This window comes from Paramisgurnus dabryanus, chromosome 5 (genome assembly GCF_030506205.2).
Source record: "Paramisgurnus dabryanus chromosome 5, PD_genome_1.1, whole genome shotgun sequence".
NCBI classification, from domain to species: Eukaryota; Metazoa; Chordata; class Actinopteri; order Cypriniformes; family Cobitidae; genus Paramisgurnus; species Paramisgurnus dabryanus.
The window spans coordinates 15,221,732-15,245,920 of NC_133341.1; the positions used below are offsets into that span (position 1 = coordinate 15,221,732).

Sequence of the window (24,189 nt, forward strand, 5' to 3'; positions counted from 1 at the left end):
GGGTCCAGTCAAGGAATTGCAGTTCTAATTATGAGAGAAAGACAAATTATACTGAATGCTAAAAGATAGGCTACTGGCTGAAAATGTTGTCAAGATCAACAGTAACCGAAATACAGAAAGAGTATCAGAAACAAAGCAGATCAGGGCACAATTGACTTCCATAGTAGAAAAACAATACTATTGATGTCAATGGTGCCACTGATTTTCATTTTTCAAAATATCTTAATTTGTGTTCAGCATAACAAAGTCATTTATACATGTTTGGAACAACAACAGGGTGAGTAAATTAATTAAATGATGACAGATTTTTTGGGGGGTGAACTATCCCTTTAACATCATTGCTTTATACTCCATTCCAGTAGGTGGTGGAATAGGCGCCCTAAAAGGAAACAAACCGGAGCCGATCCGCGCACGCTCACAATAAACACACACACAAACACACACAGAGATGCTTCTGCCCGCGCCTGCAGAAAATTTAATATATTTGCAAAACATTTAGACTTGTTTTCATTCGTCTATTACCGTTAAGTATCGCTTTCTTGAACACGATCTAAATCGGCACATTCGCATGGCCGCTACGCGTTAGCCGCTTACACCTTATCGGTCCGAGTCAGAAAGCTCCTCTATCGGGCAGTAGCTCACTCGAGCCCGAGGATCCTGTGGCCTTCTGGGCGGATAACAGCAGCGCAGGACAGGTACGCGCTTTAAAAATGATTGTGCTGAATTCATAACAATGTCTAAAAGGGTTTATGCAGATAAGCGTATAGAGAAAGAAATGTGTGTAAAGACAGTGTAATTATTACCAGCTCTGTCTTCTTCTTCTGTACTGTTTAATGTGAGGAAACACTATATTCCATTAACTTCTGTATAAAAAACTATGCTGTAATGACGTACTTTTGCAGTTATAACATCTCATACCCATTTTATGTTTATATACTCTGATGTTTACTACTTAAGTAAGGGTGGTTTGTTGTAGCATTTAAAGATGTACTCTGAGATTTCGCCTCAAGTTGTTCTCATACTGTAACTGGACGTTGCTTTGGACAAGGGTTGCATACTTGCATGCAGTATCTGACAGTGTCAGTAACTTTGGTTGGTTTATGGATGCACGTGGTGTATTTGTGGTACTTTAATATCTTATTTGTATGTTTAGAATGTCAGATTCTGATAGCGATGAGGATCAAGACCGTCCTTTCCATCTGACAGGATTTCTGTTTGGCAACATCAATGAAAATGGACAGCTGGAGGGCGATAGTGTGCTTGATACGGTAAGACAGATTGAGAAAGACAAGCTAAAGATAAAAATGAACTGTGTATTGTACATATGCTTGTCAACTGTTTGTTCTTTTCCTCAGGAGTCAAAGAAGCACCTGGCTGGTCTGGGCTCTCTGGGTTTGGGTTCACTCATTACAGAGATTACAGCCAGTGAAGAGGACACAGCTGACCAAGAGCAAGACCAGAGCAATACTGATGCAGAAGGTCTGTTTTTGTTTCTGTGTTATTATTTGGGAAAACCACTCCTTATCCATGATTATAAATGTTTGAGAGCTCAGATTTGGACATTCAGACTTAACAATGTGCACTGTGTGTACATTGCAGGATGGGTAAGGAGCACAGATGATGCCGTTGATTACTCCGATATCAGTGAAGTTGCAGAGGATGAAACCCGCAAATACAGGCAGGCTATGGGTAACCTTCAGCCAGGACGAAGGACAGGTATAAAAAGTGATGATGATGATTGTTTTGAAAACACTGACATATAGAGACACTTACTAACTTATGGGTGTGTGTTTTGGGGTGTAGATGAAGAAGATGACTATGATGCTGATTGTGAAGATGTTGATGCCAAACTCATGCCGCCTCCCCCTCCTCCTATCCTGTCAATCCCTGCCAAGAAAGAGGAAACGCCTGCTCAGAACAGCAGTGTTGGTAAATACGACCATTGTTGACCCAAAAATAAAAACAAATACTGACCCTCACGTTATTCCAAACATTTATTTATTTATGCTGAATACAAATGGAGATATTTTTAAGAATGTTGTAACCAAGCAGATCTGGGGCACCATTGACTTCCATAGTAGGATCAAATAATACTATTGAAGTGAATGGTGCCCCTGATCCGTTTACTTATTAACATTTTTCAAAATATTTTAACCGGTGTTTAGCAGAACAAAGGAATTTGTACAGGTTTTGGATCAACTTGAGGTTGAGTAAATCATGATAGAATTTTGGTGAACTATCCCTTTAATGCTATTGTTTTACTTGTGATGAATCGTTCTGTGAATGATAATCAACATCTGTTATTACCCAGAGGTATTTTTATATGAAATTATTCTGATTTATTGTCTCATGTCTTCTCTCTGTATTTGTTTCTGCAGTAAGTGAGGAAGCTGACGGTATCATCCTGCCTTCTATTATCGTTCCATCATCTGTGGGTGATAAAGTTGATTTCAGCAGTTCATCAGACAGTGAGAGCGAGAGTGATCGACCATCTCAGGGTTCAGGGACAGGAGGACAGACAGGATGTCTCACTCTCCCTCTTGCAGGCATCATGCAGAAAGATGCTGCTAAAGCTCTGCCTGGAGTCACAGAACTCTTCCCTGAGTTCCGACCTGGAAGGGTGACTGAAACACATCAAATCTATTTAGAGTTTTATTTATAACACGTCTGAACCTTTTTGCAGTCCACTACTAGGTTTACTCCAGCATTTCATGTTAATGTTTCTGATTACCAGGTTTTGCGATTCTTGCGATTGTTTGGTCCGGGTAAAAACATGCCATCTGTGTGGCGAAGTGCGCGCAGGAAGCGCAAACGTAAGCAGAAAGAACCGCAGACGGACACGGCCACAGGTGACAACGAATCAAACGCACCTGACGGAGGGGCTAAGAGAAAATCAGGGTGGGATTATGAATATGCACCTCCTCCCCCACCAGAGCAGTGTCTGTCTGATGATGAGGTAATCCTAGCAAAAAAATCTACAGTTAGTTTGAACGATGGACAGAACTTTATTTTTGAATGTGTTTATTTTCTCTTTAGATCACTATGATGGCTCCAGTGGAGTCTAAGTTTTCGCAGGCGTCTGGTGAAGGTGATAAAGTGTCCGAGGTGAGGCCAAAGATGGCGGAGTGGCGATACGGTCCAGCACAGCTTTGGTATGACATGCTTGGCATCCCGGAGGATGGGAGTAGCTTCCATTATGGTTTTAAACTCAAAGAAGAGCAACAGCAGGACAATATTGATGCAGCGACAAAAACTACAACAAACACACCAGCGTCTGAACCTGTCAGTGAGCAGGAACTACAAGAATCACATGCTGAGGTCTGTTAGATTTTCTTATAGAGACTTTTAGGCTTTCACTTTAAATCTACATCATGTTCTTCAAAGGTGCCCACTGCACTGAAAAGAAAAAAATACACAAAATTATAAGTTCTCTCTTGTGGATAACCGTTTATGATCTAGTATGATTTAGGTCCCCATAAATAACATGTTAATGTGTGCATTTTTGTTAGGATGGAGATGAGGACAAACAGATACGGGATGAGTTGTTTTTAATGGTGACCCAGCTGCAGTGGGAGGATGACATCATCTGGAATGGAGAGGATGTGAAGAACAAGGGCACTAAGACCCAGCGTGCCAGCCTGGCTGGGTGGCTGCCAACTAGTATGACCCGTAATGCCAATGCATACAATGCTCAACAGGGTGAGAGAACGCAGCCGCAATGCAGCCAAAAACACAGCGTCACACATGCACACACTAAAGTATTCACAGTGAGATGCCTTTCTGGTCTAAATAAAATGTGTGTGCGTGTGTTCTAGGTCTAAGTCGCAGTAATTCTCAGCTATTGCCACCGACCCCTCCCCCTCTAGTCAAAACTCCATCCATAACAGGCTCTAAACGAGACAAGCATAACCATGATCATCAAGGTACTACCCCTTGTTAATTTGTCAGTGTTCAGGGTTAAAACTGTAGCAGATTCTGTCTGTATAATATGCAGAAATAAGGGGAAACTCAATTGAGATTGTGTATCCTCTTACAGTGTCTCATGAGGATGACACCCCATGGTTCTCCATATTTCCAATTGATAATGAGGAGCTTGTGTATGGACGTTGGGAGGACAACATTATCTGGGATGACCAGAACATGGACCGTCTACCTTCTCCACCCATCCTCACCCTTGACCCTAATGATGAGAACATCATACTCGGTATAGTATTTAACCGTTCCTAACTGCTTAAACATGGGGTATTCCCTTCTCTATCCTTTAGGAGTAAATTATTATTAATTTACTTATGGTAACAAGTTTAAGTAATTTGTGTATTGATTCCCTGTTTATGTAAACATTGTGACATCTAGGCCTATTTGGGGTGGAACTACCCGTTTATCCATCCAATGGGACAAGTCTTTTGGGAAACCTGGTTGAAAATAATTTTGCCTAAATTGAGTTTAGTCATGCTAGTGGTGCAGAAATGACACAAGCAAGCATTAAGTGTAATTATTTTGTATCTATCTTAAAAAGTGTAAAGGTCCATTAACAGAGCCCTGGGGAACCTCCCATTCCTCTTTTACACTAACGAATGATTCTAAAATTTGATATTAATCTGCGTCGGTAGAAATCCCAGATGAAAAAGAGGAGCGAGCCTCTCATTCACCCTCCAAAGAGAACAAGAAAGAGACAGCACTGAAAAAAAGTCGCATTCTGCTTGGAAAGACGGGTGTTATTAAAGACGAACCTCAACAGGTGAGAGAAAGAGAGAAAGGAGAAAAACCGAAAGCCAGAGATGTGGAAACGGAAAGATGTGATGTATGTACTCTTTCTGTCTCTGCTTTAGAATATGTCCCAGCCAGAGATTAAAGATCCCTGGAATTTGTCCAATGATGAGTTCTACTATCCCAAACAGCAGGGGCTCAGGGGCACCTTTGGAGGAAATATCATCCAGGTAGGGGACACCTACAGTGCATAAACATCATTGTTGTCATAGAATGAATAAGGCTTATTTCATACTGCAGGTCTTCATGCTTGGTTCAGATTTTTTTTGGGCTGTTTACAATATCATTTAAATGTGACGGCCATCACTCATGTGTGAACCGTAGACGCCCTGAAGTGACCCTTATGCGCAAAAGATGTGACGACAGATAGGTATCTGATGCAGGACCACATATGAAAGTGGTCTGATTTGAAAAAAACTAATTTGTGCTGTTAAGCCAGTCATAAGAAAATCTGATATGGGTCACATTTGGGCAAAAAAGTCACATTTGGGCCACTTTTGCTTGCAGTGACTGAAAATTACAGTTAGTTTCTGAAAAGTGTGGGTACATTTTTTGTAAACTGTCTCATTTTCTCTCTTTTAGCACTCCATACCTGCTGTTGAGTTGAGACAGCCATTTTTCCCCACTCACATGGGACCCATGAAACTACGCTTATTCCATCGACCCTCCCTAAAGAAGTACTCATTTGGAGCTCTTTCCCAGCCTGGCCCGCACCCAGTCCAACCCCTACTCAAACACATTAAGAAGAAGGCTAAGGTATACTAATGCATTAAAATGTTAATTTCTGAATGTCATACTATAATAATCTTTTTAAAAAAATTACTCTTATGTTTAAAAAATCTTCAGATTCGAGAGCAGGAGCGCCAGGCCTCAGGCGGGGGGGACATGTTCTTCATGCGCACAGCACAGGATCTGACAGGGAAAGACGGAGACCTGATTTTAGCCGAATATAGTGAGGAGTACCCCCCACTTTTCATGCAAGTTGGCATGGCGACCAAAATCAAGAACTATTACAAAAGAGTAAGTCATAAGAAATGCACAAACAAATTCAATGCTGAGCTATCATATCTAGTGAATTCTTATATTCTTTAAAAATTTCAGGTGATAATGTTATAAACTAGATTTAGAAAATCATATCATTGTGTGGAGTACTGTTTGAATTATGGGGTCTTTGTCTGTGTTTCAACCCATTGGTATGCTCTTGATTAAAGGGATTGTTCACCTAAAAAAAGTTCATTTAACATAATACTTATTGATTATTTGATGCAGAAGATGATGTAATGCCTATGTTTATGTGTGTAGAAACCAGGTAAAGATCCTGGAGCACCTGACTGTAAATATGGAGAGACAGTTTATTGTCACACATCACCTTTTTTGGGATCTTTGCACCCTGGACAAGTACTGCAGGTAATCACAGCAAATCTATCGGTTGCTGTAACACCTTCTTTACTCTTCTTACCAGCTATGTATCTCTAATTACAAACTCTTTAATATCTTGTGATCATGCTCAGGTGATTTTTTTTGTAATTAATTAGTGTTGTCTGTGTTGCAGGCTTTTGAAAATAACTTATTCAGAGTGCCCATCTACCTACATAAGATGCCCGAGACGGATTTCCTGATTATCCGAACGCGGCAGGGCTATTTCATTCGAGAGCTTGTGGACATATTTGTTGTGGGGCAGGAATGTCCTCTCTATGAGGTGCCAGGGCCCAACTCTAAACGAGCCAACACTCACATCCGAGACTTTCTCCAGGTAATACCAGTACCCTTCCTTAAGGTATTAAAGGTGCAGTGTGTAATTTTTAGAAGTATCTCTTGACAGAAATGCAAAATAATATACAAAACTACATTATCAGGGGTGTATAAAGACCTTTCATAATTAACCATTTATTGTTTATCAACTTAGAACGATACTTTTTTAATTACATACACTGAGGGTCCCCTTACATGGAAGTCGCCATTTTGTGCCACCATTTTCTACAGAAGCTCTTAACGGACACATTTTTTTACTTCGTTGTCTCCGACGATGACATGTTTGTTGTGTGGCGGCTACCGTAATTTTATCTATGGGGCTGTTTACACTTGGTATTAAGATGTGTTTTCATCGATCGGATCACAAGTGGACGAGAGAGACACATTACGTTTACACCTGGTATTTAAATCCGTCTCTTTTGTCCACTTTCGACCGCTTCTGTCCTGAATACTGTGAGGGGACGGTCCGTGAGACGGTGGGCGAGTCTCTCTGCTGTCATTTTAAACGCGAGCGGGAGTAATTATGAGTTTATATGGACGCAAACCAATATTATGTCGGAGTCCACTGCTTGTTTAGCAAGTAAACATGCTGCACAGAGTTTTGTACGTGTATATGTTAGAGAATTCTCTGAATTTTCAGCGCAATTGATGAAATAGGATCGCGCAACTTTCACGCTTTCAAAACGAAACTACGGAGAACACCCGCAGTAGTTTTAGCAATGAAAGGTTAAAAATAGCGCTATTCACCGTATGTTCACGCCAGAAGTCCAAAAAAACCGTTAAATTTGTGTTTACCTCAAATAAGATCAAATTAGATTTACCTCAGATTAGAAAAATGGGCAGAGAGAAGGCGGTCGCGTGTGGCTGTTCGAACACATTCAACCACATTGCGTTCCGCAGCTCCAAAGCGATCCGATCGAAAGTAGTTTCGACTACCTCTGGATGTGGTTGAAAGTGGATGCGTTCAAAACGTTTTGAACACCGTTTACACCTGGCATTAACTTCGTCCACTTGTGATCCGATCGACGAAAACGCATGTTAATGCCAAGTGTAAACAGCCTCTATGTGTTTCAAAAAGCGAGGGGTGAGCAGTGGATTAAGCCGTTGGTTGCAATTCGCAACCTCACCACTAGATGCCGCTTAAATTTATACACTGCACCTTTAATTTACACTTCGAAACGATGGGTTATAACGACAGGTTTAAGTCTGGATGGAGTAGTTGGGGGAGTTTTTGTCTTTTAACTACTGAACGAACCAGATAGCCAGGGCTGATAAATTAGGCAGGAGCACAATTACTCAATCACTTGGTATAAGTGAGATCTTAAGCTGTTTGTGCCGAGTATTTAAGAAATGATAACTGGTCCCAACACTGACCCTTGCGTTACACCTATAATGTACCTACTATACACCTATACTGCGCTACCAAGGCCAAAGGCAGTGTTTTTGGTTGAAAATTAGTTATTGATATTTTTGATACCTTTAAGACCTCCAGTATTAAAAATAAGTTGTCATGAAGAAAATAACTGCCAACTAAAGGTCACTATAAAGTCAAAACTAAAAAGTCATTTTTCTCAGTTCCACAGTCTAGCGAGGTATGGTCTATTGCCTTCGTAGGGCAGTACAGAATTTTGCATTGTCTCTCTTATCCCATTTTTTTATTGGTACATTTATTTATTTGCCCTGTCTTCAGGTGTTCATCTATCGCCTGTTCTGGAAGAGTAAAGATCGTCCTCGGCGAATTCGTATGGAGGACATTAAGAAGGCGTTTCCCTCTCATTCCGAGAGCAGCATCCGCAAACGCTTAAAACTCTGTGCTGACTTCAAACGCACAGGTGAACTTGCATCCTGTTTATAACACACAGTCCTGCAATCAAATTTCAGCATCTGTTTTTTTGTGGTTGGGATGATGGATTGCCTAGGGAGGGAGAGTACAGGAGAAAGTGTTTTCAGTTCCTCTGTGTGTGTTTTGTCAGGCAGGTGGCAGAAGCAGACAGGACAGATTCTGGTACAGGAAAGGTAGAGCAGAAATTGTGTTACAGAAGTATCTTCAAACACATCATTGTTCCTTATAGAAAATTGCCCAAAAGAACACTTAAGGAGTCTGTTAATTCATACTTTTTCTTAACGGCTAAGCTAAAATGAATGATGCAACGTGAAATATGAAAATGATTGCTTTGATTAACTCTTCAAGAAATGGTGCTTACAAATAAGTTATATTTTTCCCTACAATGGGTAAATCAGTGATATTTTCTTAAAGGAAAACATCACCATTATTCAATATTTTACTATGTTCTTACACTCTTAGACAAATTAACACATACCTATCTTTTTTTTCAATGCGTGAACTTAACCTTTCTACAGTGTGTCGTGAATGTGTTAGCATTTAGCCTAGCCCCATTCATTCCTTAGGATCCAAACAGGGATGAATTAAGAAGCTACCAATAACATTCATGTTTTCCCTATTTTAAGACTGTTACATGAGTAGTTACACGAGTAAGTATGATGGCACGAAATAAAACGTAATAAAAAATGAGAACTATATTGGATGGCGGAAGAGCACTTAGTTTGCAGCACTTTGATCTTACGCAATACAATATAGTCCTCATTTTTTTATCTGCTTAAAAAATCGCCACGTTTTGTTTTGTGCCACCATACTTACTCGTGTAACTACTCATGTAACAGTCTTTAAATAAGGAAATCATGTAAGTGTTTAGTGGCTTCTAATTTCATCCTTGTTTGGATCCTAAGGAATGAATGGGGCTAGGCTAAATGCTAACACATTCACAACGTGATGTAAAAAGATAAAGTGCATGCATTGAAAAAAGATAGGTATGTATTAATTTGTCCAAGCTGAGGTAAGAACTTAGTAAAATATTGAAAAACGGTGGTGTTTTCCTTTAAAGATCCAATTACGCTAATCATGGTGTATTCTTCCAGTTCTGTAATTCTTATGATCATTCTTTCAGGCATGGACTCTAACTGGTGGGTCTTGAAGCCAGATTTTCGGCTTCCCACGGAAGAGGAGATCAGAGCAATGGTCTCACCAGAGCAGTGCTGTGCATACTACAGTATGTTGGTGGCAGAACAGAGACTAAAGGTATACATTGATCCACACCCTTAAATACCTTTCTACTAGATTGAATAACCTGTCACTATGAAAACCTTTTCTATTCTGTTAATACTTTTTGAAAAGATTTCTAATGAAGTTAATCCAAAAATGGTTCTAATATTTTTAAATTAAATTAATTTTAAACATCTTTTCTAGTCTTACTTTATATAATTAGACTTTTTGTTCTTGCCATGAATATAGCCTTAGAAGCTGGCATATCGTTGAAAAGAAAGTTTTTCTAATATATTTCTGGCTTTCTTGCAGGATGCTGGGTATGGTGAGAAGTCATTCTTTGCACCTGAGGAAGAGAATGAGGAAGAGTTCCAGATGAAAATTGATGATGAGGTCAGAGGTTTAACATTTTAAAATAGTTTTCAGGGGCATCATGCATACCACAATGTTTAAGACACTTTTTAAACCTTTAGCCTCCTAAAGCCGCATTCAGACAGCCAGCGATGTTATCGCTGCTCATCGCCTGCCGCTGGTGGTTGATGTCGCTTGTGGGCGTTCCCACTTCTGGTTGCGTAGTAGTGTGACGTGACCCCATGTTGTAAACAACAAATCATGCTCCACTTACTTCACTCCCATTGGTAGTCGCTCGTGAAACTCGCTGCTAATTTGCATAAAGTTAAACTTTTCTCAACTTTTGTCGCGCGACTCCGTCGCTAATCGCGCCTACATTCTGTCGCCAAGGGTCACGTTCGCTCGTGTCGCCGGAAGTCGCCAGGTTTCCATTGAAATGAATGAGATCGCGTCGCTCTGCTACTGCTTGTCGTCTGAATGGGGCATAAGACCCGAGCTTTGGTTTGTCTTTTTTCAGATTTCTTCCAGCTATTTGAGGTTAGGAAGAACCAATAAATATAATAACCAAATATTTTTCTTTGAACATGAAGCAGTGTAATTGTCCACGTTTTTGTGTACAACAGGTTCCAATACACAGAATTAAGTATTATGGTGCAAACAACAAAATAAATCAGTGTTTCAGGGGGCCTCAATAAACTTTTAAGGGGGTTCTCAAGATGATCTAAAATGATTCAGAAAAAGACAAAACAAACATTTAAAGTCGCCATGAAATGGAAGTAGTGATTGTCCTTTTATGTTACCCGTGGTGACGTATATCCGAGTAAAACGGCTTCTGAAATGAAAAAAGGTAGGGCTCGACTTGAATTCATCCATCAAGAACTGATTGGATTGTTTAAAGTTTGGTGATGTTGCTATTTGTTAATCACTGCAAACTTTTCCCGGACCAACCTGCCATACCATATGAATCAAAGTGAAGGGAGACTGTTTTGAGGAGAGGTGATTTGAGGCTTTTAATTAAAAACGGGCACATTAATTTTTAAAAAATAATGAAGCTCACTGATAATTAATTTATTAAAAAATAAATAAATACACAATAAATGAAACCACAATATTCCAAAACAAATTATTTTTTTCCATTTCAATTTCATTGTGACTTTAAATAAGCTTATATTTCATAGTGGTGGTTATTTTTGTAATTAAAATACAATCTGTGTTGTTATGCCTAGCTTTAGTATATTTTATTGATTATAAATTATGAGTGGAGGGCCTTTTGAAGTGGTCAATAGGGAGTCCTTCAATTGAAATAAGGTTGAGAACCCCTGCTCTAAATGGTCATAATGCTTTTGATTATTTTGGTAGTAAAGAGTCTGCTTTCATTGTTCTGGTCTTTGTGTGTTCAGGTTCGAACTGCTCCATGGAACACAACCCGTGCTTTTATTGCAGCCATGAAGGGCAAGTGTCTTCTCGAGGTCACAGGGGTTGCTGATCCCACTGGCTGTGGAGAGGGATTTTCATATGTTAAGATTCCTAATAAACCAACACAGCAGAAGGTACGTGCCTCATGACCCCTTAGCATTGCTTCTGCCTTTTAAACAGTTTTAAATACACAGTCATGCTTTTGCAATCACACAGTGTGTGTGTGTTGATTTTTTTTTTTAGGATGATCGAGAGCCACAACCAGTCAAGAAGACCGTAACAGGGACTGATGCGGATCTGCGACGTCTGTCACTCAAAAATGCCAAACAGTTGCTCCGAAAGTTTGGGGTTCCTGAGGAAGAGGTGATTCTGATAGTTCCCTTGTACAATTATCCAATCAAAGATTTGTTTATTTTTTTGCAGCTAATTGCTGAACCAGAAGGGAACTTGTTTGGATACTAATGATTTAAAAATGTTTGTTTGTTTTCTAATCTGTTATATCTTTACTTGTATTTAGATAAAGAAACTTTCCCGATGGGAAGTTATCGACGTTGTAAGAACCATGTCTACTGAACAGGCTCGTTCAGGTGAGGGGCCTATGAGTAAATTTGCTCGTGGTTCACGGTTCTCTGTAGCAGAGCATCAAGAACGTTATAAGGAGGAGTGCCAGAGGATTTTCGACCTGCAGAACAAGTGAGAACCTCAGAGAACCCAGTGGAGTATTTTAAACATCAGGTTTAAACTCAAGTTTACACCGCACTTGTATTTCTGTGTTTTAGGGTGCTGGAGTCCACTGAGGTTTTGTCCACAGACACAGACAGCAGCTCCGCAGAGGACAGTGATTTTGAGGAGATGGGCAAGAACATTGAGAACATGCTGCAGAATAAGAAGACCAGCTCTCAGCTGAGCAGAGAACGAGAGGAACAGGAGAGAAAAGAACTGCAGCGGATGCTGATGGGAGAAGATAACGATAGAGAGAGGGGACGAAAGGAACGACGCAAAGGATGTATGTTTGTGTGTGTGTGAGAGTTTATTTATATAAACCTATATCTATACCTCAGCTGTGAATTTAATAGCACTATGTGTATGTGTGTTGCAGCGAGCGCCCTCTCCACCAGCTCTCACAAAGACGATGACGCTTCCTCTGTCACTAGCTTGAACTCTTCAGCAACAGGGCGAAGGCTGAAAATTTATCGCACTTTTCGTGATGAAGACGGCAAAGAGTATGTGCGCTGCGAGACCGTACGCAAACCTGCCGTCATTGACGCTTATTTACGCATACGTAACACAAAAGATGAAGATTTCATGTAAGTGTTTTTGTTTGTGGTGCATATTGGGTGTTTGTCTTGTCTTAGGGATGGGACAATAAATGCGGATACACACTAATAATACCTGTAGAATAATCGAATAATAATAATATGCACAGCTATTTCACGTACTATGTCTTTTGATCAGTAGTAAGTCTTTATCAATCTGAAATCGCTGTTAGTTTGAGTTGTTTAAAACATGCATTTGAAAAAGCATCACATAATCATTATACATATTCTTTATTATCATGAAATATATGCCTAAACCATCTCCTGGAGTTGCGTTTGTAATGGAACTTCTTCTGCGGCCCATATTGAGTTTCTGCACAAGAGCGCCCTCTGGCTTTTTGGATGTAGCGGCATTTCACCGTAATTCATTGAGAAGCATAGCAAGCATCATCGATCGGTTTATCGGCCCATCCCTAGCTTGTTTGTATACATTTCCAGTCATTCTAAATGGTGTTTTTGTTGTTTTTGTTTGTGTCGCCATGAACCTGTCTGTCTGCGTATTACATGTGCCGTGCAGTCGTAAGTTTGCGCTGTTAGATGAGCAGCACAGGGAGGAGATGAGAAAAGAACGGCGAAGAATCCAGGAGCAACTACGGCGTCTCAAGCGAAACCAAGAGAAGGACCGATTTAAAGGGCCACCTGAGAAAAAGACCAAGAAGGCCAAAGAGCGACCAGACCTGAAGGTACCAAAAAGCCGGATCTTTTCTCAACCTGTTTGCCTTGATGTGAAAAAAATCTTTCTGATATATGCCTGCACAGACTAAGAGCTAATGTTTCTCTTGTCTCCAGCTGAAATGTGGAGCATGTGGTGCGATTGGCCATATGAGAACCAATAAGTTTTGCCCGCTGTACTACCAAACCAATGCCCCACCCTCAAATCCAGTGGCCATGACGGAGGAGCAGGAAGAGGAGTTGGAGAAGACGGTGATCCACAATGACAATGAAGAGCTTATTAAAGTGGAAGGCACTAAGATCGTGCTTGGAAAGCAGCTCATTGAGAGGTACTACAAAAATAACATGTCCATTTAAAAAATATACTTTATTGACTTTAATCTTGTTTTTTGATTAAAATTGAAATAAATATTAAAGCTGTAGTCTACGATGTTGAAAATCGGTCGAGAAAGCCTGAGACGGTTAGAAAGTTTTAAAAAAGATTGATAATACTATATTTATGTAACACCTCACACAATCTTTGTAAATATAATTATTTTGACCCGTGATACGCGATGCTAAACGGCTAACATTCCAATGCCGACCGGCAGCATGTTGTCAGACTTATAAAAAGATATTTATGTAACACCTCACACAATAAAAGTATAAATAAATGCGTACCTGTTCAACAAAAAGTCTGCCGTGTCAGCGTCGGTTTTCAGCCCCAAATCTCCCTGAAGCTTCCTCCAACGATCAATGGCGGACCCTATATTGATTCTACTTAGAGTCCGGCGTTTTTCAAATTTTTTTAACCTCTGCTCTTTCTTCAACAGACTTCCTTTTTCTTCCAACCTTTACTGTAGGAACAAGCAGGGGCTGCTTGCTGCTGTCGTTTAGTTTTTTTTCCATTAGTGAGATGTTGCTGCTTCGCTAGCTAACATACACTGACACAAATTTCATGTCGCAGGCAGGAGAGGGGCGGGGTTGGGGTGCGATGGGGTGGAGACGCGAGCACGAGGTGGATTTTCAAATGTAGCAGGGATTGGATGAGAGCAGTTAACCAATGTAAGCTGTCCGGCCGGACAGTTTACATTGGTCAACTTATCTGCTACCATACACCCAATAGACTGAATGGATTTTTTTAATTCTTTTTTCTCTTCATATTGTTAGGATTTTACTGTAGAACCATAACCAGCATCTAAACGAGGTTATTAATAATGAACAATCTTTGAAATCGTAGACCATAGCTTTAAGGGTGTCACGATTTCGATTTTTAATCGAAATTAGGTCACAACTTTGAATTAAAAAATGAGATTGTCGATGCTGCCACGTCACGTCCGGTCAGCTTGCCAAGCGAGGGAAAAAAACTCTCAAAGATGCCTTTAAAAACATCGGTCCAGCGGAACGCAATCATATTTTAAATACGGGGGATGTATTGCTACAGCTCCTTGAAATGCATATCATAAACAGGATTACTAGTGATCTGACTTTGGACAGAGTGCAGCTCTCTACACGTGCGCGAGAGTGAGGAAGGCGCAAAGATGCAGCGGGTCATATTTTAAACAAAAGCGATAGTTTGCCTCAGCTCGCATAAAACACATAAAACTGAACAAATACATAAAGATTACTACTTTAGTTTATGTTTAGACTTCGGACAGATGTGAGAGCGCATGCACGCGAGACGGAAAGAAGCGCCGCTGCTTATGATGCTGGATTTATTTCAGACGCTAGCAGTACAAGATTCGCACATTAAGTCCATGTGCGTGCAAGAAGGAATCCTCTCTCTACAAGCTTTCGCGTTAAGTGAAGCCCACATGCGAGTTGTGCAATGTGCATGTTAATGTTAAACTATAATAATAATAAATAATGGCATATCATTTTTGTCTTTCAAAAAAATATGTAAAAATCGAGAATCAAATCAAATCGAGGATTTGGAGATTCGTGACACCCCTAAAAAAAACGTATGGGAAAGTATATTCTACGTGTTGTGGCTGACAGGTTTACATAATTTTTTTTGGTCTTCATTAGCTAATTATTTTTGCTTAAGAATGCCAACATACTGTTGTTGCACTTAAACTTATTAGTTGTGCTTGCGTTTATGCAGAGCATCACTATTATTATTGCTCAGGGATATTCAGGGATAAATTTTGTCCTGTAACACGTCCCGCACCGTTTGACATAGACCCATGAATAAGTGCTAAAATCATCCGGTTTATTGAGGAATGGTGTGATATGACTTTTATAAGTGATTGGGTGCAGGATTTCTGAAAAGGGAGCAAAAAAACCACCAGAAAAATCCTATTGACTTAACATTGCTTCGAACTTTGACAGGTTATAGCTTCGCTCGAGGATTTTGTAGAAACATGTGGGTTACAACGTTTGAAGAGGGTGGTAGACTCTGTAAGAACATAAATCACATTGAGGTATACATTGTACCCCTGGGGTATACATTGTATTTCCTATTGAGTTATAATGGGGCAGGGACATGCCCATATAAGGGAATAAAAAAGTTCCAGATGGGATATCTTCGCATTACAGTGTCGTAGAGACAAGGTGTTGGGCTAATTTTACTCAGCCATTCAATCAGTCTCTCAGGATCATCTGAGAGTTATTAAGCCATGCCCCTAAGCAAGCATTTTGGGGACCCTAGCAACCGATCCCATAGACTGCCATTATAAAATGCCCAGATGTATATCTTTGCAGCACAATGTCATAGAGACATTCTCTTGGGATTTTTATGGTATTAAGCCAGGTCCATAGCAAGCACTGTTGAGCACCCTAGCACCCTTTCTCAAGCCAACATAAAGTTTGTTCACATCATTTAGTTTTTAAATGGTCTTGATTTGTGTAACACATACATTAAAAAGTACATATGTGTGTATATATACAACTAAGACTACTTATAAAGTATTTTACAAAACGTGTCTAATCCATAAATTTTTTTCTCAGCGCTGATGAGGTACGGAGAAAATCTCTGGTTCTGAAGTTCCCCAAGCAGCAGCTTCCTCCCAAAAAGAAAAGACGTGTGGGGACAACCGTGCACTGTGATTACCTCAATGTAAGAGTGTTTAGTTGTCTCTCTAGGCCTTGTTAAAGTGATCGTATTGTTGCATTGATCAACCGTTACGCTGTCTGCTCCTCAGCGTCCTCATAAGTCAATCCATCGCCGAAGGACTGACCCAATGGTCACGCTCTCCTCAGTCCTGGAGAGCATCATTAATGACATGAGAGACCTTCCTAATGTAAGAAACGCTCCCCTACAGTTAGTCATGCTTTAGACGTAAAGACACAATCTTATTTTTATGTTTGTTTTACAGACCTACCCCTTTCATACTCCTGTGAATGGCAAGGTGGTTAAGGATTATTATAAGATAATCACACGGCCGATGGATCTGCAGACGTTACGTGAAAACGTTCGTAAACGCATGTACCCGTCACGAGAAGAATTCAGGGAGAGTGTCGAACTTATCTTCAAAAACAGTTCTACGTACAATGGTACTTCATTTGCATTTGACTGACACTTTAAAAGTTTATTCAAGGTGTATGTGTCTTTTTTCTAATGCAATATACTTGCACATATCGAGTCAAGATGTTTTGATGATCTGTTTGTTTGTGTATTTCCAGGTGTAAAACATCCTTTAACCCTTGTCGCTCAGATGATGCTGACCCTTTGTGATGAGAAACTGAAAGAGGTAGATATAAATCTTTTACTAGAACACTTGCAGAGATTTTAAACCAGGGCTAATCATTATCTCAATGACTTTGCAGAAAGAGGAGCGATTAGTTCGTTTGGAGAAAGCTATTAATCCTCTTCTGGATGATGATGATCAGGTTGCATTCTCCTTCATCCTGGACAACATTGTAACTCAGAAGATGATGGCTGTCCCCGATGTGAGTGATGACCATATATCTGTTGTATTTACGGCTTCCTAAAGTATCTTGAAATAAAAGTTAATCCCTCTCTTTTTCTGTAGTCCTGGCCCTTTCATCATCCTGTTAATAAGAAGTTTGTTCCAGATTACTATAAGGTCATAATCAATCCTATGGACCTGGACACCCTCCGCAAGGTCAGGAAGATTTGTCTGTGTGTGAGAGCAAGGATCTTGTGCTTTAATAAACAATATCTAAATGTGAATGTGTTTGTGTGCAGAACATCTCAAAGCACAAGTATCAGAACCGGGATGTCTTTCTTTTCGATGTCAGCCTCATTCACACCAACAGTGTCAATTACAATGGTAAGAAACAAATTAATATTTAAGTGATCATGTTTATCTCATCATTTATTGACCATTTATTCACTTGTGCCGTTTTAACATTCAGGCCCTGACAGCCCATATACCAAAACAGCTCTGGAAATTGTAAACGTCTGCAAGCAGACGTTAGCGGAGGTGTGTGTGTTATCCAGTTTTTCGCCGGTCAATGCGTGTTTTACATTTTTTAATGTATGTCTCTACCTGCTTTTGATGTGTTAGTATGATGAACACCTGACTCAACTGGAGAAGGATATCTCTACTGCTAAGGAAGCTGCTCTGGACGCCGCAGATCTTGAGTGCTTAGATCCTTTGACCCCTGGACCGTACACGCCACAGGTGCGCACACTCCACACAGATGTAGATGTGCTCTTGAGGGATATCATAGTGTGTTTTAATAGTGGTAGATATTAAGCATGTCAGCATAATCCTGGCCAGAAATAGAGCAGAAGGCATGCATCTCGCTCTTTCTCTTGCTCTCTTTCCTTTTCTCTCTCCTTTCATATTCCTGATGTTTAATCTAATGTTTAGCTGCCTAACTCATATTTCCTCCCTGTTCCTTTTTCCTTTATTGCTACCTATTTGTCTTGCTGTGTCTGGGGCTTGTTCATTCTTTCTTACTTTCTCTCCATCTTTCTCTCTTTTCTTTCTTAGCCTGATGTGTGTGAGAGCAGTGTGTCTGTGAGTTTGCAGGGAGATTCTAGTCTGTTAGCCGAGGCTACGCTAATCCCTCCCACCCCTGAGAAAAGAGGGGGGCAGGTACTCCTAACTTGCTCTATCTCTTCATTCATCTCTGTTGATTTGAGCCCTTTAAATATGTCATACATTAATCTTGCCATCTATCTGTTGTACTGAGTGCTTGTTATCCTTGTATGCTCACTATTTGTATTAGATGTCAGTGAAGTTTAGCATAAAATTATTTATTACTGATCTATAGTGATGTATGGATGAATTTAGAAGCCACCAAACACTTTCCCTATTTAGACTGGTATATGAGTAGTTACACAAGTAAGTATGGTGGCACAAAACAAAACAAAATTTTTTTTAAGTGGATTTGGTGGCTTCTGAACTCATCCCTGTTTGGATCCTAAGGAATGAATGGGGCTAGGCTAAATGCTAACACATTCACAACGTGCAACATTGGAAATATTTAAATTGAAATATGTGAAGGTGGACTTTTAGGCTTGGAGTTTAGACTTTATGTTCAATAGTACTTAAGGACAGTACTTTTGAGGAGATAATTTTTTAAGGTAGAATATACAGACAAATGTTTTCATATTCATAACTACCAAAAAACAACATTTCTGCCAAATTCCTAATTAAAAAATAATATTTATTTACTGAAAATTAAAATTAAAGTTTTTTAACAACACAATGATAATGTTAAATAAAATAAAAATGAAAAAACTTTTTTAAGGAACTATTAGAAAGTGGATATTTATTAAGAATAACCTTAATTTTTAATCACATCTTTCACATGTCCTTTCATGCCTTGTACATTTCTGTTGTGTTGGGTGACTTTGTCACTCCTGAGGTTTGCGGTTGAAAGTCAACAGACACTAGACTGAAATGGTCACAATAGGCTACATGTAGAAATGATGATAAAAGGCCAAACTGTAGTGGGCTGTTCATTTTTTGAGCCACTGTTTTAAAGAGCACCAATGGTCCGATTCACAATTAAATATTTCCGTGTGTTGTTGTGTATTCGTACATTCACGATATGCAAAAGGTACAAACCCCAAAGTAAACGATGACGCGAGTTATCGTCTCCAATGTAAATCTAGTTTCTTGGATTACAACAAACACACGGATTGTAGGCTACAGTTTACTTCCTGGGATTGGTAAAGTAGACAAGACCGACATTATCATAATTCCTCCCGCTTCGGACTTAGCGTATAAGTTCACTCCTGTTAGCATTGCATTGTCTGCACATCTTTCTAACATGGTAAGGAGCATCACATTTCTGGCTGACGTCAGAGGTATTCAGGCCAATCACAACGTACAGATTAGCTGGCCAATCAGGGACACGGACCTTTTCAAATCCATGTTTCAGAAAGAAAGTTAAAACTGGAGCTACAAAAATGTATGGTATGTGGAAATATGTGTTTTTAACCATAAACCATGGGAACACATTGTATTATACCAAATAAACAAATAACATTGTTTTTAGCAATGAAATGGGTGCTTTATAAAAAAATTATTTGTACTTGTACAGACGCAGTATATGAAAATGCATCTTAGTCCATTTGAGCAGAATTTGTCAGAAAACCACTAAATAACTTCTCAAGTAACTTCTAAGCCAAACAACTCAAAGTAGGATATCTTGCATCTCAAAAACTGGAAGGGACGAACCCTGAGCCACAAAAAATGGTGCAGAATGCAAAAAGTGGTGCTGAAGTAGGGGATACCTTGTGTGCTTTTAAAACTGATCTAGGGTTGAGGATTTAGCTTCATGCTGCCAGTGTGTCGGACTTTAAAATGTGGCGCAACGCAGACGTGCTGTTTGCGACACCCATAACATAGTGTTACTGCATCTAAATGAACACATTCTATCTGATGTGAAGTGATTGCTGTTGCGATATTTAAACATAAATGAGCTACAAATCATTTGTTCATAGACTACCACTGCCTACGTGCCCACCCACCAGATGGCGCTCCAAGGATCACTAAGGGGCCGAGGACCAACAGTTTAGAATCACTGCGATAGTAACTTCTCTTTACCTGTCGCTGCCTTCTGTGTGTGCATCCGCACAAGTGCCCTGCCGGCAACGCAGAGATGACAGAGCGCAATCTGCTAAAGCAGTGGTTCTTAATCCATGCAATAACCAATGAGAGTCTTATCTCTCATCCCCTTTAAAAGCCAGTTGCACTGGTGCCATGCCGATTCCCTATTTAGATGGGGAATTTGCAAACTAAAAAACTAAACTGATTATTTTAAAACTATGGATTGCATTTTTTCAAAATAAATGCAATATAAGCAAATTATTTACCAGGCTACAGGACAGGTGAAGCAGCTTTTTACGTCATCTAACATCTCGTAATCGGCCCTCTTTCATGTCCAAGACACTCAATAATAATCTTTTACATTTTAATCCTTTAATTTTTCATATTTAAAAACATTTGTGTTCTGCTGCGCATCCATGTCTGCGAAAAGCAAACACGCATTGTCGTCCCATTTGTAGGCGCATTTTACTAATACGCTTATCAAATAACAAAAACAATATTGCGCCATTGACTTTAGAACAGGTTTTAGTTGGTCAATGGTGTAGTCTATTTTAGTTACCTCAAAATAGCAACACGCCAACAATGTGCCTGAACACACCTCGTTTTTAGACCAGAACGCCCATGGGTGCAAAATAATGCGCTAATGCATTTGCTTTTTCACTAGTTCGCCTGCGCACTTAGGTCTTAATTATTAATGATAAAAGAACTTGGCTTGCTGTCCTCGAAGGGAGCTCTGTACCTGAGCTCTGAACCTTCAGAGAGAGCGAACCTGAGGCTGGGGCTCAAGCCCCAAGTTCAACCCCCTGCAACAGTACTGCAAAGAGGAAGAAAGAGAGCGTAAAGGAGGAGATGGGGAGGAGGAGGGATGCCGGAAAAGATTGCAGCTGGATGCGGAGGCCTGAAGGCTGCCTTAGATACGCCCATGATGATGATGATGATGATGATGATGATGATGATTGACATGACTGAATCTTTAGGCTCCTCCCGAAGCTACGTTTAGAACTACATTTAAACAACGTGGCACTAAATGTGAAAATGATAATTGCGCAGGGTTGAAACTAGCAAAAGACTGGTGTATGATAGGACCCTGTAAATTTGTAGGAATTAAATGCTGTTTTCATTTTAAAGCTAGCAGTATACTTGATAATATTTTTTGCGCATTGTAAAAACAAAAATTACGATATTATCGCAACCGATATATCTAGCACCCCCCTTCATCCATCCATTCATCCATGCTTCATGCCTTAGTCTCTTAATTGGTGCTGTCCTACCATGACACTGTTGACACACTGTTTTTAACTAAATTTAAATATGTATGTGTCTTAGGGTCGTCATGGCAGAGGCAGGCTGGGTGAAGAGGAGTCTGATGTAGACATTGAAGGATTTGAGGAAGATGATGATAGGAAGCCTAAAACACCTGCTCCGGTATTATACACAGACGCAGTGGTTTTCATATTCAGATATTTACTATACCCTACCCGTAGTGTAATCTACTCCTCACAGAACCAAACGCTGGCCAGCTTAACATAATTCGGTTGATTTATTAGCCTTTTGAATAATGACATTTCAGTCATAGTGTTTTGCTTTATTTATGAAGACATTTTTAAATAAGTTGGGCCTTGCAATCATTGTCAAACCTATAAACATGCATGCGCAAAAAACTGAGAATGAGTTTTGTATGTTTTCAGGCAGAAGACGGCGATTTGGATGATGAGGATGAAGAAGATGATGATGAGCTCCTCATACGGCCACAGAGACATATGCATGGGGATGAAGAGGATGATGACGATGAAGGCTCCAGCCGGCCAGCACAGGCCAGCGTTCTTTACCAGGATCTGTTGATGTCAGATGCAGATGATGCCAGTGATGAAGAGGGAGACAATCCATTCTCCTGTAAGTGTGTGTGTGTGTGCATGCGTGTCAGCTGTTTATGTAACATGGATTCACTCTACCTTCTTTTGTAGCCATTCAACTGTCGGAGAGTGGCAGTGACAGTGATGTTGAACTGGGTCTTCAGGAGAGCACCCGGATTGGACTAGAACAGGAAGAAAGTATGATGTCATATGAGGGGGAGGGGCCTGAAGAAACGCACATGGAAGACAGCAACGTCAGGTCTGCTTAAAAACATACTTAAATGCAACATATCGTATAGGTCTATTAACTCTTTCCCTGCCATTGACGAGAAAACACTTCCCTGCCAATGACGAGTTTTTCCGGTAATCTGTATTTTTGCTATTATTCCCTTAGGTCATACTAATTAAAATCTGTGTATGTTTTGAAGATCACTCTGAATCTGATCTCTATCAAAAGTCCTTCACAAAAACGCAATTATTTCAGCTTTTTCCCTCAAAAATTTTTATTTTAAGTGATAAAGAGAACAAATGAAGGTAGTTTTTTGTTTTGTTTTGTTTAAAAGCAATAGGGTCTGTTCTTTCCTTTGATATATTGTATGTTTATACATTTTCTGGAAGGCATAAAACTTTTGTAAAAATCAAAAAAAAGTTGGCACTGGCTGGCAATTTTTTTTTTAACGCTGGTGGGGAAAGAGTTAACAGCAGAAATAGATTAAAATAAAAGTCTTTCAACTCTAACAATGTGATACTGGATCAATATATTTTGGTTTTTTTACTTGCTCATAGTTCTTACAACTTTGGTAAAGTAGACAAGGTCTTTGAGAAATTGAAAGTGGCTCTATATTTTCTACAGTCACCATGTTAAGCATTAGATTATTCTTCTCAAGTGGCCATTTCTCATATTGTCTTACTTTACATTCACTCTCACGCTATGTGGTTTACAGCTATGGCAGCTATGATGATGGAGACAGCCAAATGCAAAGACCGGCGTCCAGCCCCGGGATAGGAGAACAGGATGGAGAAGAAGGGTACGGGATAAGTGAAGAAGAAGAGGAGGAAGAGGAGGATGAGCAGAGGAGAGGACCTAGTGTTCTTACACAGGCGCAGCTCAGCGAGGATGAGGAAGACAGTGAAGAATTCAGATCTGTTGGAGGAGACAGTGACATGGATTCGGACAACTAATTATTTTCATATCAAACTGTGTTGGTGTTGTAAATAATTGTATATTTTGTATTGTTCTGACGGTTGTTTTACATGTTATTTTTATATATGTGCTTGAGCATGTTTGAGGGTCTCAAACAGGTTCTGTAATGAATGTCACAAATAAATGCAGTTTATCTGATCCCTGAGCATTGTGGGTTTTGTTCCTTCTAAACCCTGGGGTGTATTACATCTATATTGGATCATACTTTGAAATTATTATTATTTATTTCATGAACACCTTTAGTCTTGTAATAAAGCAAAACTCCATGATTAGTTTAAGATTTAAACAGCCTGTTACTTTAAGGTTGCACTACTGTGTATAAATGTGTAGTTCAGATGTTTGAGATTTAATTAACTTAATATTAAAGTGCTACAGATTTCTATTATACATGCACATCCAGTTTTCTTCATGTCATGCTAATTGAGATTTTTGTAGGCATGCTTTTTACATAATCTAGTAAAACCAAAATGTTGATTAATAGTGTAAAAGTAGCTGACCCTGAATCACAATCACCCAACAATTGAGTCTACATAATGTGTAGTTTACAAAATTAGCAACATCAAAGTTTGATTTCAGTATTTGAGCACAAGAGCACAATCTTTGATTTTATGTAGAAAACCGTAAATCACAAAAAAAATTTATTTCACAGGTTTGGTCACATATGCTATAAAAAACAGTGTCTTGTGTTTGGTAACATCAGCACTTACAGTGTCACACCAAGATTTAAAAGCATCAGACATTATTTTAAAAAATTTTATTTCTGCTATCTATATGGTAATCAATATTTGATAAATTGATTGAAACTGAATTTAAAAAAAGTATTACATTTGTTTATAAAAAAAAC

At 39.5% G+C, this 24,189-nt stretch overlaps 1 protein-coding gene across 4 annotated transcripts; it reads left to right on the plus strand.

The window, feature by feature from the left end:
• Nucleotides 1–405: 405 nt before the first annotated feature.
• taf1 (TAF1 RNA polymerase II, TATA box binding protein (TBP)-associated factor) lies at nucleotides 406–23,483 on the plus strand. 4 transcript variants are annotated; one of them, XM_065267206.2, is made up of 41 exons: nucleotides 406–695; nucleotides 1,154–1,268; nucleotides 1,356–1,479; nucleotides 1,600–1,716; nucleotides 1,804–1,929; nucleotides 2,379–2,620; nucleotides 2,735–2,956; nucleotides 3,037–3,318; nucleotides 3,510–3,699; nucleotides 3,816–3,923; nucleotides 4,037–4,204; nucleotides 4,611–4,738; nucleotides 4,830–4,937; nucleotides 5,350–5,523; nucleotides 5,614–5,787; nucleotides 6,070–6,174; nucleotides 6,320–6,520; nucleotides 8,210–8,351; nucleotides 9,486–9,616; nucleotides 9,893–9,973; nucleotides 11,332–11,481; nucleotides 11,591–11,710; nucleotides 11,865–12,040; nucleotides 12,127–12,353; nucleotides 12,447–12,654; nucleotides 13,181–13,346; nucleotides 13,453–13,664; nucleotides 16,264–16,372; nucleotides 16,458–16,556; nucleotides 16,632–16,809; nucleotides 16,939–17,006; nucleotides 17,083–17,205; nucleotides 17,289–17,381; nucleotides 17,465–17,549; nucleotides 17,635–17,702; nucleotides 17,787–17,903; nucleotides 18,219–18,323; nucleotides 21,615–21,713; nucleotides 21,977–22,181; nucleotides 22,253–22,400; nucleotides 23,086–23,483. In XM_065267206.2, the coding sequence occupies exons 2-41, from the start codon at nucleotides 1,155–1,157 to the stop codon at nucleotides 23,321–23,323; spliced, it is 5,931 nt and encodes a 1,976-aa protein (XP_065123278.1). In that variant the 5' UTR covers nucleotides 406–695; nucleotide 1,154; the 3' UTR covers nucleotides 23,324–23,483. The 4 variants fall into 4 exon arrangements, with proteins under 4 accessions (XP_065123278.1, XP_073670752.1, XP_073670753.1 ...); XM_073814651.1 differs by lacking the exon at nucleotides 21,615–21,713; XM_073814652.1 differs by lacking the exon at nucleotides 18,219–18,323.
• The last annotated feature ends 706 nt before the right edge of the window (nucleotides 23,484–24,189 follow it).

What these genes read in the sequence shown, in the direction of transcription:
- taf1 (XM_065267206.2), top strand. Translation starts at nt 1,155, where the DNA reads ATGTCAGATTCTGATAGCGATGAGGATCAAGACCGTCCTTTCCATCTG. An exon ending in ATAAACCAACACAGCAGAAG is followed by an intron (nt 11,482 to 11,590) that starts GTACGTGCCTCA and finishes TTTTTTTTTTAG; the next exon opens with GATGATCGAGAGCCACAACC. An exon ending in ACCTGGACACCCTCCGCAAG is followed by an intron (nt 17,382 to 17,464) that starts GTCAGGAAGATT and finishes GTTTGTGTGCAG; the next exon opens with AACATCTCAAAGCACAAGTA.